The sequence below is a fragment of the Centruroides vittatus genome, unplaced genomic scaffold, assembly GCF_030686945.1.
Source record: "Centruroides vittatus isolate TY-2023 unplaced genomic scaffold, ASM3068694v2 scaffold_149, whole genome shotgun sequence".
In the NCBI taxonomy this organism is placed as follows: Eukaryota; Metazoa; Arthropoda; class Arachnida; order Scorpiones; family Buthidae; genus Centruroides; species Centruroides vittatus.
In genome coordinates, this window is record NW_027122681.1 from 3,465,436 (window position 1) to 3,482,114 (window position 16,679).

Sequence of the window (16,679 nt, forward strand, 5' to 3'; positions counted from 1 at the left end):
TCGCGGGACATTCTCATGAAACTCTCGGGAGGAGAAGGGTAAAAAGTAGGGTGAATACTAGATGGCAGTATATTTCTAAATATTTTTTTAAAATTACGATTTTAATTGAAATTTTCGATTCCCCCGACTTAATTAAACGTATATATAATAAAATCTATTAATTAAAAAAATTAAAAACTATTGGATGTTGTTTTTGACAACAGAAAATAGCTTTAAATAACTTTACCGAAGTAAAATCGGCGCTCTAGAACTTTAGAAGGATGAATGAAGTTTTATAAAAAAATTTCATATTTAAACAATTGAGCGTTAATCGTGCGTCATTAAAGGTTAATTAAAATCGCAATAAAATTTTTTCGCGCGGGTAAAAATTTTTCAAAAAATTTGGAGACTTAGAAAACATTCCAAAGATGCAAAAAAAAAAAAAATTTTTCCGGGCCAAAAGTACCGTTTTGTTTGTAACGCTATGAAACTTGCCCCAGTTAACTCGGGTCCGGACAACAAGTGGTTAAATCACATTGGCGATGAAATTAGGCATCTAGATGGGAGAGGGTTGCCATTAACTACCGAACAACAATTATTGACGGCATTACGATTTTATGCCACCAGAAGCTACCAGAGGGTAGCCGGTGATCTTATCGGAGTTCACGTCTCTACTGTATGCAGGTGTTTATCAAACTATTATTAAATAAATTTAAAAAATTTTTTGTATAGTGTTAGAGACGTTTATAAGAATGAGGTCTTATTTAATGTTTGTATAAGTTATATATTGCATTTTTTATTAATTATTGTTATATCCTTATCAGAACCATCCAAAACGTTTCAAAGGCGGTAAGAGTAAGGGTTTGTCTGAAAGGGGCGGGAACCCCCCAAATTGTAGACCCTCCTGTGCGATCAAATAATGTCTAATGAACCACACCCCTACGGGCGACCCTTCACGAAATATAGCCCCCCCAAAATCGGGCTGCTCGATGATCGACCGATCGGGTGATGAGAGCTATACCTATGTCATTTCCGGTCACGTGACACCTACATATACCAAAAATTTGTTTTTTTCATCACGCGGCCCGATTTTGGGGGGCTATATCTTGTGAAGGGTCGCTCGTAGGGGTGTGGTTCATTAGGCATTATTTGATTGCACAGGGGGGTCTACAATTTGGGGGGTTCCCACCCCTTTCAGACAAACCGTTGCTCTTACCGTCAAATCTTCCCAGCATTTCATGGATATCACGCCATTATTTAAATTCATTACATTATTTTGTATAACAATCGCGAAATGTTCTTTGAATTTTCTTTTTACTACATTATTTTCCTTATTTAAGATCTTTATATTATTAATATCAATATGGCAATTATTCATGTCAATGTAAAAACACTGGAGAGGAATTAACTTTAAGCCGCAATGCAGCCAGATGTTCTGACAACCTCACTTTTAATTTCTTCTTCATTTCTCCAACATAGTAACTCTGTATTCCACATGTACTGTACACTGAAGTCTATAGATCACTCTTTCTTTCAATAACTGTTTATCCTTATAAGGTTCTGTCCTTATCGGTTGAAATAACCTATTTTTTTTGGGTCAGAGCAATTTAATTGTATTTTCACAAAAAATTTTTTGATATTTTTCATAAAAAACCTTTAATATATGGAAAAGAGACATACTTATTGATTTCTTGCCTTTTCTTTACTTGATATTTGTTCTCTAAATATTTGTCGTACCAACTTTTTAACAATCTTCTTGGGTAACCGTTTAATGAGTACTTCTTGTTCACTTTTTTAATTTCTTCTTCCCTTTTATTGAATCTAGTTGTTCTAGAAAGAATCTTACATATTTTTATCAGATAAATATTCCTTTTTTGGCTAATTGGACAATAAGATTTGAAGTTTATAACTTTATCTGCATTACAAGGCTTTTCATACTTACTATTGTAAAGTACTGTTTTAGTTTCTGACTCTTCCAATGATTATTGACACTACTGTGTGCCGGAAATAACCATTCCCTAACGGATACTTTACGCAGATTCACGTTGGCGTGCCAGGCCTGGACTTTAAGCGTGCACCGAATTAAATAATGACAAGGTTTGTCAATAACAAAATCAAATATTTAATTAATCTTCTAGCAATAAACTATATACAGTATTTAGTAAAAAATCAAACAATAATTTATTCAATGAAATTCAAGAATCAACCCGACAATACTCAATTCAATCTATTTCTAACTTAATTCTATTCCCCTTGGGAATCCGACAAAATCAAAGACTTAACTTATAAACAATAATTCTTATAAATTACAGATCCTAACCGTCACCTCAATATACTCGGAACCTATTTTCTCAAACTCTCGACTTCCTATAATCGTCGATCCACAATTCGAATAACTTCAAAATTGCCTTGGAACTATTTGATCCTATCGGACACCTCTCTCGTTCACTGATACGAAGCTCACCAAAACTCGGTGCTATCAGGAATTCACTTCTCCGTCTTCACTTGAGACTCTGGATTTATAGTGTGAGGTGACGTCACAATTCTGAATGAGATCACTCCCCTCATTTACATACTTAATGCTAACAACAAACTTTTTTCGTTTGTCTGGCAGCCTATTTTCCGACAATACTCGCTAACCTTTTACACTATTTGTTTCCACAATTTTTCGGGACGTTTTTATTCTTTAAGGTTTAGCGAGTCCCTACTTCGTGCTTGTGGGGTCTTCCCCCCTTCTTTCTCGGTGCGGACTTACTTTTTTCTGCTCGGAAGCGCAAGTGTGCGCGAGTTCTACGGCGCTTTTCTTTCGTGGGTGAGTTGGGTTTTTTTTCTTCTATTTTTAAGTTCTTAAGGTGAATGGTGAGGAAACCTTCGTCCTAACAAAACATAAGCCCCAAAAAAAATAGAATAATAAGCAAAAAATAAAAGTAAATAAAAATAACGCTCGGACTTGGTTCTTTACACCCTTTCCCCTTTAGATTAAAGAGAAATCTATTTCTCTTTTTATTTAAAGCCAAAATCCTCCAACTCTTATTTCTTCTAAAGGAGTGCGCCTTATATACAATTGCTGCCAGGTTTACAAATGAATACATCCCTTACAGTGATTTGACATAAGCGAGAGTGACTCGTTGCTTAATAAATTTATTCTAATGTAGTTATACAATAGAGGGGAAAATGTTGACATACAATCATGTGCGGATTCCAAGGTTTGTTGCCATTTTCACGCTCTGGGTTGGCGTGCACAGGGTGAAGCGTTAACCCCAAAATTTTTCCTAATGATTTATTATCTTTCTTCACGCTATGGACTGATTGTCGGGTTATAGTTTAGCATTGTTAATTGTTTTAGTGAGTGGTTACTCCAGTCCGTTATTGTGAGAAAAACGTAGTTTTTTTTTTTCCTTCTTCTCTCTCATCCCCGTTTAGCCAAAATCCCTTTCCCCTTAGGGATCCTTGGATTACAATTAGTTTGGTCAAGGACCATATGTAAAGAAAACTACATTCACCTCTGGCTTCCTTCTCTATCTTTGAGCTCTCGGCTTCCTTGTGAGACTGGCAAGTTGTCTGTAATCCACTCGTTGTATCGGTCGTAATCGTCGCTGGATGACTCCAAATGGTCTGGCTCTGGCGATGGATGGTGCGAGGGTTCCGTGATCCATCGACGATCCCGTAACGGAGCGTGATCCTCTATCGTTGCCCCTATCGGTTTCGGGTAGGGGTGTAGTAGTTTTTCTCTTTGGGAAAAGGGTGTATCGCTTCAGATTAGCGATATGTTGACTTCTGTGGCTGGCCCCAGTGTGGGGATCTTTTATCTCGTACGGTCCTGACCACTTAGGTTTTAATTTAGCACTGAAGCGTCGGCTAGAAGAAGAAATAGGGTGAGCTTTTAAGTCAACTAATGAACCCACCTTGAATGTATCTGGCCGCCTTCTCAAATTGTAAGCCCTTCTCTGTTTTTGTTGTGCAGCTCGCACGTTGTCTCAGGCTTGTTTTCTTATTTGTTGCAATTCCGTCCATTTTTCTCTAATAGTGGTAGGGCGACTTGGATAAGCCATTAGGCGGTCCCACGGGAGTGCAATCTCTCTCCCGAGATGTAGTTTAGCTGGCGTATACTTTGTTGAATCCTGTTCTGAAGTTCGTAATGCCAGCGCTAATTCCGATATATGGGTGTCCCATTCAGTATGGTTTCTTTCGATGTATGCCGCAATCATCCTACCCAAGGTGCGGCTCACTCTTTCCGTAAAATTCGACCGAGGGTGATATGGTGTCATCAGAATATGCTTAATTCCGGTGCGATCACAAACTTCCGCTAGGAGATGAGATATGAATTGTGGCCCATTATCAGATATTAACATTTTTGGCATGCATATCTGCAAAAGTATTCTTTATACATACAATTTACGACATTTTTTGCGGTAATCTTCCGCAGGGGAAAAATCTCTACCCACTTACTGAAGTAATCCACCAAAACAAGAAGATACTGATTACCTTTGTTGGACTTAGGATAGGATCCCATAATGTCTACGCCTACCTTTTCCCCTGGTTCCGTTATCTCGGGGACTTGCATTAGTCCGGCCGTTTTCTTCTGGTCGAACTTCGTTATCTGGCATGTATGGCATCCTAGTACATATTCTTTTATGTCCCTTCTCATTCCGGGCCAATAGCAACGTTGTATTTTTTTCGTAGTCTTTCGTACACCTAAGTGGCCAGCAGTGGGATGATTGTGTAGTTCTTGTAATATATCCTTCCTTAAGTTGTAAGGAATCACTGGTCTGTAACTTCCAGTGTCGTCTGTTTTCCGGCTATAATACAAAACATCATTTACTAGCCGGTAATGGGATGACTTACCTACTAGTTCTGCTGACATGGCTGGGTCATTTGGTAAGTTCCCAGTCGCTAAGTAATCGTATAGTCCGCTCCACTCTGAATCAGTTCGTTGAGCGTCTATAACAGGGGTAGCCAGACTCTTTAGAACTTGAGCCATATATTGAAAACAGAATTTGTTGAAGAGCCGCATATACATATATACATATTTTTCCACAGCAATTCAGTTAAATATTTATAAAAAAAACAACACTTTAGCTATTATTTCATTTTATATTATGTTTTATAATACAATATAATTTTTTTAATAATAAATAAATTATAATTGCCGTATTAAGTAGCATAATCTAAATTTAAAAACCAAAAAATGCTAAAACGTTTCCTAGTTTCAATTGTCAATAAGGAAATATAAATTTCAAAACTATTAACGTTATAGAAATTGTTATTCATTATATATTCATTTTTAATGTTGATTTGGATAAATAAGCATTATAATTATTTTTTTCTATTAATGTTTTTACGTATTATGATATTTAATAAATATTACATTTATTTTTCAATAAATAATGTATAACGTTGCTATATTTTGGCTTTTTTATTTCAAACAATATATTATTTATTTTATGTTATCCAGGAATCATACATAAAAAATAATAAAAGCAAAATTAAAATAAAAACAAATTTGGTATAAATTTAAGTAACTTGCAATGAGCCACAAGTATAGGATAGATGTACCAGTTTTGGCCAGTGTACCAGTTCTGGCCAGAAAACAAATTTAACTTAAAAATATAATCACCACATATTCAAATCTGTCCAATGAAACAAACTTTTATTGTTAACTGTTCACACAGTTAACAATAAAAGTTTGTTTCATTTGTGATTATATTTTTAAGTTAAATTTGTTTTTTGGCCAGAACTGGTACTACACTGGCCAAAACTGGTACATCTACCCTACTAGAAAAGAGCCGCATGTGGCTCAAGAGCCACAGTTTGGCCACCGTGGGTCTATAAGATCTTTCTCTCGTTCAAAGGTCGTTACCGCTAACAGTTTTGCGGCTATGTCCGATTCTTTACTTGGTTGTGGACCTTTTAACGGACGTCTGAGAGGGATGCAGAACTATTAAGCCATCATAATGCAGAATGGTCTGTCACGACGGTGAATTTTGTTTAGTCTAGGTAAATTATGAACTTCTCTATAGCCCATACAATGGCTAGACATTCAAGCTCCGTGGCCGTATAGTTCCTTTTGGCTGCGTTTAAAGTACGGCTAGTGTATGCAATGACTTTCTCTTGGCAAAGCACTGCTCCCAGTCCTACAGTGCTAGCGTCTGTGTATAACGTGTAGGGCACACCTGGCCTAGGAAGCTGCAAAATAGGTGCAGTTATTAACTTACTTTTTAGCTTTTCAAAAGCTTGACGGCATTCTTCCGTCCATTCCCATCGTTTCTGTTTCTGTCGTAATTGATACAATGGTTCGGCAATAGTTGCGTAGTTAGGTATGAATCTACAGTACCAGCTGCACATTCCCAAAAAGGTGCTAAGATCCTTCGTATTTCTGGGTGTCGGAAACTCTCGAACGGCCCTTACTTTTTCATCTTCCGTCGCAATGCCCTTATTGCTGACTTTAAAGCCTTGGTAATGAATGTCTGGGCGACAAAAGTGACTCTTAGCAAATTTAATGGTTAATCCTGTTGCTGCCAATCGTTCGAGCACATTGGTCAAATGTTCGATGTGTTCTGTAAAAGTAGATGAATATATAATAATATTGTCTAAATAAACTTGGCAATACTTTCCTTTTTCTTCCTTTAGGACTTTGTCCATTAGTCTTTGGAATGTCGCTGGGGCATTTTTAAGACCAAACGGCACGACCAGGAATTCATACAAGCCACTATTCGTAATAAAACTAGTCTTTGGTCTGTCTTGTTCCTTTAACGGCACTTGCCAGTAACCAGACAATAAGTCCAATGTAGTTATAAAGTTCGCTTCCTTAAGCGAAGTCAGTAATTCTGAAATAATCGGTAAAGGATATTTATCAGGCACTGTTACCTGATTCAGCTTTCTATAGTCTATACACAATCTCCAATCGCCCGTTTTTTTCTTAACCATGACGACTGGGGAGGCCCACGGAGAATTTGATGGTTGGACGATACCGTCTTAACATTTCTGCTATCTGGCGGTTCGTTTCCTTTAACTTTACGTCAGAGTATTTATAAGGACGTCCACATACTGGGGTCGCCTTGTCAGTGACGATTTCATGTTCTATCATATTAGTTAGTCCCGGCTTATCTGTAAACAGTTGCGGGTATTGCAATAATACATTTTTCAAAGTTACTAACCTTTCACCACTCAAAGTGGTTTGGATTTCGTCCCACTTAGGTGAAATTCTCTTTTTTGGTTGACTTACGTCCAAAGAAACTGTTGAATTTTTAAAATCCATTGTTATTCTATGATTCTTGACGAAATCACACCCTAGTAAGCATGGCATAATAAGTCCTTTTACTACCATGCACTCCTGGCGAAGGGTAACACTTCCAATCTGGATTTTTGCCAGGAACTTTCCAATGGAGGTTCCTTTTCCTCCTTCGATGGCTAACTTAAAATTCGGCTCCGCTTGTAACTGAATATTTCGATTTTGAAAAGAAATTCTCCTCCACACTGACTCATTTATTAAAGTAAAGTCAGAACCCGTATCAATCCGGGCTGAGGTTAGTACTCCATTAATAAAAACGTTTACCTCAGGCAACTTGGAGGCTTCACTAACAATTAGTCCTTACGGTGGAGGCCTTTGGATCCATATTGGAGACAGGATCCTTCCCTCGCTGTCTCCCGTCTAGTTTAAAGGTTTTCTTTTTCCATTACCCTTCCTTTTCCAGGTTACTTTTCGTTCGGGACTATTGGGAGTTTTGACATTCGTGTGATCAGTTTGTCGTTTCCCCTTGGAACAATTTCTCAAAAAATGTCCCACCTCACCACATGAATAACAGGTCAGGGGTGACTTTGCCGGTACGAAATTTTCCGGCTCTATCTGCTTACTTATTTTTCGACAGTCCTTAATCTGCTTTGCATGGTCAGAAGGGTTTCTAAACCTGCATGGCAGGTTTAGAAACCCTTCTTTACCATCGCTGGGATCTAAACGCCCACCCACGTGTTTGCCATGCGTGGTGTCCCGTATGCCGGAAAGGGGGATCCTGGTAGTTGAGGGGCAACATACCGTCCCCAACACACTGCTTTGGCCCCTGCTTTGGATAAACGGGAGGCTCAAATCAGGCTCCATTTGAGTCAATTGGCTGGTCGTTGAGTCATTGTTGACCTCGGCTTGGAGTCAACTGATCAATGCAGACCGGGCAGACATGTCAGACAAGATGTGCTCTTCTTGACTGCATTGTGAGGGTATAGCTTTTGGGAAACCCTGGTGTGACGGTCTATGGGAGTCTCCCATGTGACGGCATCCCCTTGTTGGACCCCATGGTGGGTGGGGTCACTAGGAGCTGAATATTAATTCTTAAATATGGATTCTAAAAACAACAAACAAGCGACAAAGAACCAGACCTCCAGCCAACCTGCTTACTTAATAGTACATGCAACTGGAGAAAAACCCCTTGCTAAGTGTTCTCCTTTTTGATTCAAAAGCTATTTGAGTCAACCATCGGGCATTTAAAAAAACGCAAAAATTGAGGTCAGGGGATCTACTAGTAGAAACAGCCTCTCCTCAACAAACAGTAAAGCTTTTGTCAATGAAGACTGTTGGAGACATGGCAATTTCGGTCACACCACACGGAAGTTTGAACTCATCACGACGTGTGTGATATCTGAGTTTGACTTGATGTCTGAAGACGAATCAGACATTCAGATCGGCCTCTCAGACCAAGGTGTCACTTCCGTTTGACGCATTTCGATCCGTCGAGACGGCAAGTTGATACCCACAAAACATTTAATCCTCACGTTCAACAACCCTGCATTGCCATCCTTTGTTACAGCTGGGTATCTGCGCTGCGCAGTTCGTCCGTATATTCCAAATCCGCTACGTTGCTTTAAATGCCAGCGATTTGGACATTCCCAGACGTCTTGCCGAGGCAAAAGCTTATGTGCACAGTGTGGAACTGAAGGTCAAGACAGTACTGAATGTAAAAGTACTCCACACTGTGTGAACTGCAAAGATGCCCATCCTTCCTACTCCCGGAAATGCCCTGCATGGCAAAGAGAAAAAGAAATTCAACGGGTAAAAACTGAGAAAAACATATATCCAGAGGCTCGTCGCATGGTCACTCCAAGTGCACCTATGCAACAAAAGACATTTGCTGCCGTGGTGAAATCTACTACGACACGTGGGGTTCAAACAGATATTTCTGTATCCCCAAGCGAATCTCTTAATGCCATGCAAGATGCTTATTGATCCCATCTACACAATCAGAAGAAAAGGAGATCACAAAGACTAAAACCTCTGTAAGTAAATCAGGGGTAACAACCAGAAATGTGGGTTCTAAAAAGGCCAGTAAGAACCCACTTAACAAACAAAGAGTGAAAGCAGCCCTCTCTAAAGTTTCAAAAAAATCAGAAGCTCAATCTGTGAGTGAGTTTTCTGACATATCTGACGAAGAGCCTAATACGGAGGTTACAAAACCAATGTCACCTCCAAAAGAGAGACCCCCTGTTAAATTAAAGAGGGATACCCTCGCAAAGAATGCTGCCTCAAACACATAATGGATTATAAAATAATCCAATGGAACTGTCGTGGTTTCCGCAACAACTTCTCTGACATTAAACACTTGACATCATCTACCCCATCTCTCTGCGTGGCACTCCAGGAAACACATTTAAAATTTGGAGAAAAAATATCTTTAAAAGGATTTGATCTCTACCGCAAGAATGATGATAGCCACAACCGCGCCAGTGGAGGTGTGGCTATACTGGTTTCAAACCGCATCCCATCCTTACCGGTACAAATAACAACAGAGCTGCAAGCTGTGGCAGTCAGAATTTCTATTGGAGTAACTGTCACAGTTTGTTCCATATACTTGCCACCAGATGTCAGAGCTGATAAAGATGAATTGGATGCCTTGGTTGAACAACTGTCAACTCCATTCCTTTTACTTGGTGATTTTAATGGTCACAATCTGATGTCGGGCAGTCCCGACATAAATTGTCGAGGCAGGGCCATTGAGAGATTTATAGGCAATCACCAACTGTATTTATTTAATACTGGAGAAGTGACATACTTTCATGCTCCAACAAGAACATTCACTGCCATTGATCTATCATTAGCTAGCCCAAACTCTGTTTTCAGCGTTTACATGAGGAGGTTGGATCTAATCCACTCTCTAGTGACCACTTCCCAATATTTTTAAAATATCGAGGCAGAGAAAGCTGTGAAACAGCCCGGCCACCACGCTGGAAATTTGAAACGGCAGATTGGCCTGCATTTTCTTCTTTGGCTAAAATCACTGAGGAAATGGTCAATACTGCTGATATCAATGACACAGTTGAATTTGTCACTTCCAGTATTATTCAGGCAGCCGAAAAACCAATGGGGAAAACGTCAACCAGATATCTAAAACATCCGAAACCATGGTGGGATCAGAACTGCGAGGCAGCATTTAAAAAGCAAAAGAAAGCATGGGGGATTTTCAGAAATACCCTACTACTAACAACTTGATTGCTTTTAAAAAAGCAAAGGCAAATGCCAGGAGCATCAGAAGGCAAGGCCAAAGGGATTCTTGGAGGAAGTATGTATCTAGCATAACATCTTCCACCAGCTCAAAAGCAGTCTGGGATAAAATCCATAAAATTAACAGGAAATATGCTTCTCACTCTCTGTCCATGCTGGAAAATAATGGCACAATAATCAGTGACATAAAAGGTATTGCTGATTTGTTGGGTGAAACATTTTCGTCGTCATCCAGCAATATTGTGTATACAACAAATTTTCAGGCTTACAAAGTCCAAACTGAAAAACAATATCTAAACTTCCACTTTCCATTTAATGAGGAATATAATGTGCCATTCAGCAGAATAGAACTATGTACAGCAATCTCTCGCTTGGGGAATACTGCTATAGGCCCGGATAAAATCCACTACGGCATGATTAAAAATTTGTTAGACAATTCCTGTAGTAATCTTTTGAATCTGTTTAACAGAATATGGACAGAACATACTTTCCCTGACTCTTGGAGGCTATCTATCATCATTCCCATACCCAAGCCAGGTAAAGACCACAAGAATCCCTCTAATTATAGACCAATTTCTCTGACTAGTTGTCTCTGCAAACTTTTCGAGAGAATGGTAAACAGACGCCTGATGTTCCTCTTAGAGGAAAAGAACTACTTTTCACCACATCAGAGTGGATTTTGTAGGAACAGAAGTACCAGAGACAATTTAGTAAAGCTTGAAATATCTATACGCGAAGCGTTTGTTTGACGACAGCACTTAGTGTCTGTGTTTATTGATATAGAGAAGGCCTACGATCGCTGCTGGCGATACGGGATACTTTGTGATCTGCATGAATTTGGATTGCGGGGTAATCTGCCAATTTTTATAAAAAACTTCCTGCAGAATCGTAGATTCCAAGTCAGGGTGGGCAACACTTTGTCTAGGCCTTTCACACAAGAAGAAGGTGTTCCTCAAGGTTGTATTTTGAGTGTGACTCTGTTCCTAGTAAAAATTAACAGCATAGCTAAGTGTCTCCCTCCCAGTGTGAAACACACTATGTATGTGGATGACTTTCAGATCTCCTGCCAGTCTAGTAACATGGGTTTCATTGAAAGACAACTGCAAACCTCCCTAAATCGCATAGACAATTGGTCCAAGACCAATGGTTTCAGTTTTAACGTAGAGAAGACCTCGTGCATCCACTTTTGCCGAAGGCATGGTTTGCACCTGGACCCGGAAATTCACCTAAATGGGGTTAAAATCCCAATTGTTAAAGAGGCAAAGTTTTTGGGTGTTGTGTTTGACCAAAAACTGACGTTCTTATCACACTTGCGCAATTTGAAGAGTAGATGTTTAAAACCTCTGAACCTTTTAAAGGTATTAGGCTGCTCATCCTGGGGAGCAGACAAATGTTTGATGCTCAGGATATATAGAGCCCTCGTTTGCTCTAAGCTGGACTATGGATGTGTTGTGTATGGCTCTGCGCGAGAATCTACTCTTCGGATGCTGGATCCAATCCACCATCAAGCATTGCGTTTGTGCACTGGTGCATTTCGAACTTCCCCTGTTCGAAGTTTGTACGTGGATGCTTATGAGCCTCCACTATCCCTGAGGAGAGAACAGTTGTCTCTGTTTTATTACATTAAACAGAAATCTCTGGCTAAACCTTCAGTTTATTGTAGAGTATCAGATACTCAGCTGAAAAGATTATTTACAGCTTGCTTAAGTTGTGTCCCTACATTTGACATTAGAATGGAGAATATAAGCAGCACGACTGACCTGGACACAAGCAACATTTCACAGGTTGAGGTCAATAATATATCACCTTGGTCAACTCCTGTGATAGATGTTGACATTGGCTTAAAGCAGTTCCCTAAGGAATCCACTTCGGACTACATCTATAGGCAGCACTTTGCAGAATTTCAACACCACGACAGGAATTTAATTCCTATTTATACTGATGGATCGAAGTCGGTTGATTACGTTGGCTCAGCCTTTGTCTGCCAGGATGAGATCGTGGCAGAACAAATTGCATCGAATTCTTCCATCTTTACTGCAGAGTTGCAGGCTATTTACCTAGCTTTAAAATATGTAATTAGGAAAGGGCATCGTCGATGTGTTATTTACACTGACTCAGTTAGTGCACTTCAGGCTTTGATCTCACATGAACCCAGTTTTCACTCTATAGTGATTAAAATTCACAAACTGTTTTGCCATCTTATTGCGAGTAATATTCTTGTAAAATTTTGTTGGGTCGCAGGCCATGTAGGTATAAGAGGGAATGAAGAAGCTGATGCAGCTGCAAAGTCAGCAAGTCCTTCTCAACATACAATGTTTATTGAAGGAGGTGACTTGAAGCTAGTCGTTAAAAAACGACTAGCAGAGAGATGGCAAAATGTGTGGAACGAACAAGTCCACAATAAACTTTACGAGATCAAACCTATAATAGAAAATTGGACACACAACAAACAGTATGATAGGAGATCTGAAGTCATTCTTACTCGTCTGAGGATTGGACATACTCGGCTGACTCATCAATACCTTTTGAAGGGTGATGACCAGCCAGTATGCCAATATTGCATTTGTACTTCAAGTGTTAAACACATACTCTGCAACTGTGTTGCTTTTGACCAGAGTCGCAGACAGCATTTCGGAAATGCAAGTTTGAAAGAGATTTTGGGCCAGAGGCCAAATCTTGATAAGATACTGAACTTTTTGAAAGTTACAAATTTTAATAAAGAGATTTGAGTTAACTAATATATTTATTTATTTATTATACACTCATATTTGATTTTTTTTTTATTTGCACTTGTTTGTTTTTGTGTTATATTAATATTTTTTGATATATATATATATATATATATAGCTTTATTTCATTTAACTATTTGGCATGGCGCAGCATAGCCTATATGGCTCTTGTGCCAAAAAACTCATACAAACCAAACCAAACCAAACCTAATGAGCCATCTATTTCTTCAAGAAATGATTTGAAGAGTCGATGGTTGAGTCCATGACGGCGGATTAAGTTTACAGTATCATGGACATCTTTCAGCAGACGTTCAAATGCCAGCTTCTTTGCACAAAGTTGCTGTTGGTGAATTATGCAATGATACTGGACTAACTCCTTTTGCCTGTCTCCAAGGTGGTTTTTCAGCAAGGTGACCATGCCATTCTCACATCCAACCATAGATGGTGCTCCATCAGTGGCAATGCTGGATAGCTTGTCAAAGTCCAGTGCTGATTTGTTGCAAACACTCAATAAACCAGTAAGTAAGTCAGCACCAGTTGTATGTTCGGAAAGTGATGCCATGCCAAGAAATTCTTCATTTACAATAAAATCTAGTGAAACACTTCTAATAAACACAATCACTTGTGCTGTTAATGATATGTTAGTGGATTCATCCACAGCCAAAGAAAAATAAGCACAGTTTGCAACTAAAATATTAAGTTGGCCAGAAATTCTGATGCAATTTCCGAGATTCTCCGTTGTATCGTCATGCGGTTAAGACTGATTGTTTGAAAACATTTTGTCTTCTCAGGACACATCTTTTCACTTGCAATGATAAGACATTTTTTTATCATATCGCCGTCTGTGAAAGGTTTCCCATTCTTGGCTATTAAAGCAGATATTTCTAGGCTGGCTTTAACAGCTGCATCCAATTCTCCAGATTGTTTCTTGAACACATTTTGTTGGCTGATTAGTGATCGTCGTAACGATTGGATTTTCCGTTTACGTTCCATACCTTGCAGAAGGAAATCCTTGTGTTGGCTTTCATGATGTCGCTTCAGGTTGAATTCTTTTGGCACTAGTAATGTTCAAAATTAACCACTCAGTCGGTTTGACGAAAAACACAAATTTTATTTCTACAGTAAATGTACAAAATAATCCAAATTAGAGTTACAATTAATTATGCACAAACACTAGTCTGAACAACAACCGACTATTCCCGTACAAATTCGTCGAAAGAACTCCTTACGAACAAACAGACCGACAATTACAAAACCTCAGAGTCAGGAACAAGTCCGTACTAACCCACGTAACGTCCAACGAGAGAGTTAGTTAGCACTTCGATAACGACAATTTCTTTGATCCGATCTTCCCAATACGAATCCAGCCGATCCCGATACGGACTCACGATACGAACTCAATACGATACCACACCACCTCCATTCCCGCCGAAACTACGGCTTAAATAGTCTCAACGTTCGAATCGTCCGCCAATCAAATTTGAAAGTTTCCACAACGGCCGACAACGGTCACTTCCCACCGGCCAATCGTCTGTCTGTCGTCGATTTGAAACACAACGGATCTTCTCATGGTCGATCCTAACGGCTTTTCCGTTATGAAAGTTCGTTATAACAAAACAGGGTGGAAATCGCACGCCTAGGCGATTCCAAACCCTACAGCACTGCTACTGTTCCATTGCACAAGAGGCAAATAATGCTGTTGTTCTGTTGCACAAAACAGTACTTGTTAGTCCACGCTGCTTGAAATTGACGATTCTCGCGATCGACCTTGTGTTTAATTCCCGGCGCCATACTGTTCACTCTGCAAAACAATGTCTCGTTGTGCCGAAAATTCTGAGCCCCGCAATGAATTGTGTTTGAGATAAGGCAAGCTAGACTACCACGTGCTTTGTTCTGTATCCACTCTGACCAAAGACTAAAGAGGCGGGGACAGAAGACTATTACGCACACGTGACAAATGGCCAGGCAGGTCTTAATTCGTTCGACCCCTGTCCGGGCGTCTCCACTATTTCTCAGAATTTGCGAGTCAGATCGTCAACATGCTAGGTGCAGGACACTAATCCATCATAAATGTGGTTACCATTCTTATCTAAATTATATTTATGGCCCGTCAGTTTTACCCCGGTGTTCAGAAATGAATCAAAAGTGATTAACACGGTGCAGCGGAAAATCTGAATATTTTAAATATAATAAAATTGCGATATCTCGTTTCAAATTGGCGCTAGAATCAATCTGTTTTTTGTTTTCTGTCACAAATACGAGGGCTATTTTTTAAATAAGGTCCGTTTTTTAATAAAACGAAAACTACTGTAAATATCATTAAAATATATTTTTTTCATATTCTACATACTTTTATCTACTTTTCTACATAATTTCCATTTTTGTTTAAACATTTGTCATACCGCTCAACAATTTTTGAATTTCGACGTCAAAGAAATCTGCCGCCTGTGAAGAAGCCCAATCCACGACTGCAGTTTTCACTTCTTCATCGTCGTTGAACCGTTGACCACCAAGGAACTCCTTTAAGTATCGAAACAAGTGAAAATCACTGAGTGCAAGGTCCGGACTGTGTGGATGATCGTATCGAGTCAAAAACGATAAAGCACTGTCCAATCTTTTTGTTTTGTGATCGTCAGAAAGCAGTCTTGGAACCCACCGAGAACACAATTTTCGATAATTCAGTTTCTCCGAAACAATGGTATACAAAACTGATCTTGAAATCTGTGGAAATTCAATTGATAACATTGAAATCGTGAATCGTCGGCCCTCTCGAATTTTGTTATCCACATCACGAACCAAATCTTCAGAAATCAGAGGTGGGTCAGGGCATGGTTCATCGTGCACATTAACTCGCCCGTCCTTGAACTTTATTGTCACTCATAGCATTATCACCGTAAACTTCAGAAATCTGACGGTGAATTTCTGCTGCTGCCAAGTTTCTTGAACTCAAGAATCGAATAACAGATCGTATCTCACAGTCGGCGGGAGACTCAATTTTTTTAAACATTTTAAACTTTTACAGCTCGGCATACAGACAGACGATATGGCTGCAAATGGCGTCAAAACGCGCGCCAAGCTTGCTCGGAGCAGAAGCGCATGCGTACTGCCATGATTGCTCATTATTCTCACTCTGATTCACAAACGGACCTTACTTAAAAAATAGCCTTCGTATATCACAGTTTACGACTGTTAAATTTCAAATAAAATAAAAATTAAAAATAATAATTTAATTTTAAATTTACGAAAAAAAAGAATGTAAAAATAAAAGTAAATAAAAAGTTCCAATTCCCCTCGATGTGGGTTCCTGTCCGTGGTGAGGGGACCTCCCAGAGATGGTTTAGAAACTCTTCTTTACCATCGCTGGGATCTGAACGCCCACCCACGTGTTTGCCGTGCGTGGTGTCCCGTATGCCGGAAAGGGGGATCCTGGTAGTTGAGGGGCAACATACCGTCCCCAACACACTGCTTTGGCCCCTGCTTCGGAT

At 39.4% G+C, this 16,679-nt stretch overlaps 1 protein-coding gene across 1 annotated transcript; it reads right to left on the reverse strand.

The window, feature by feature from the left end:
- Positions 1 to 13,351: 13,351 nt before the first annotated feature.
- Positions 13,352 to 14,187, reverse strand: LOC136987215 (general transcription factor II-I repeat domain-containing protein 2A-like). The gene is made up of 2 exons (XM_067284904.1): positions 14,001 to 14,187; positions 13,352 to 13,881 (listed from the first exon to the last, which is right to left on the reverse strand). Exons 1-2 carry the CDS (start codon positions 14,185 to 14,187, stop codon positions 13,352 to 13,354), a joined length of 717 nt encoding a protein of 238 aa, XP_067141005.1.
- Between the last annotated feature and the right edge of the window lie 2,492 nt (positions 14,188 to 16,679).

Coding starts and splice junctions, on each gene's coding strand:
- LOC136987215 (XM_067284904.1), bottom strand. CDS start 14,187: ATGGAACGTAAACGGAAAATCCAATCGTTACGACGATCACTAATCAGC. Junction 13,882..14,000: donor AAAATGTCTTATCATTGCAA/GTGAAAAGATGT, acceptor TTAATATTTTAG/TTGCAAACTGTGCTTATTTT.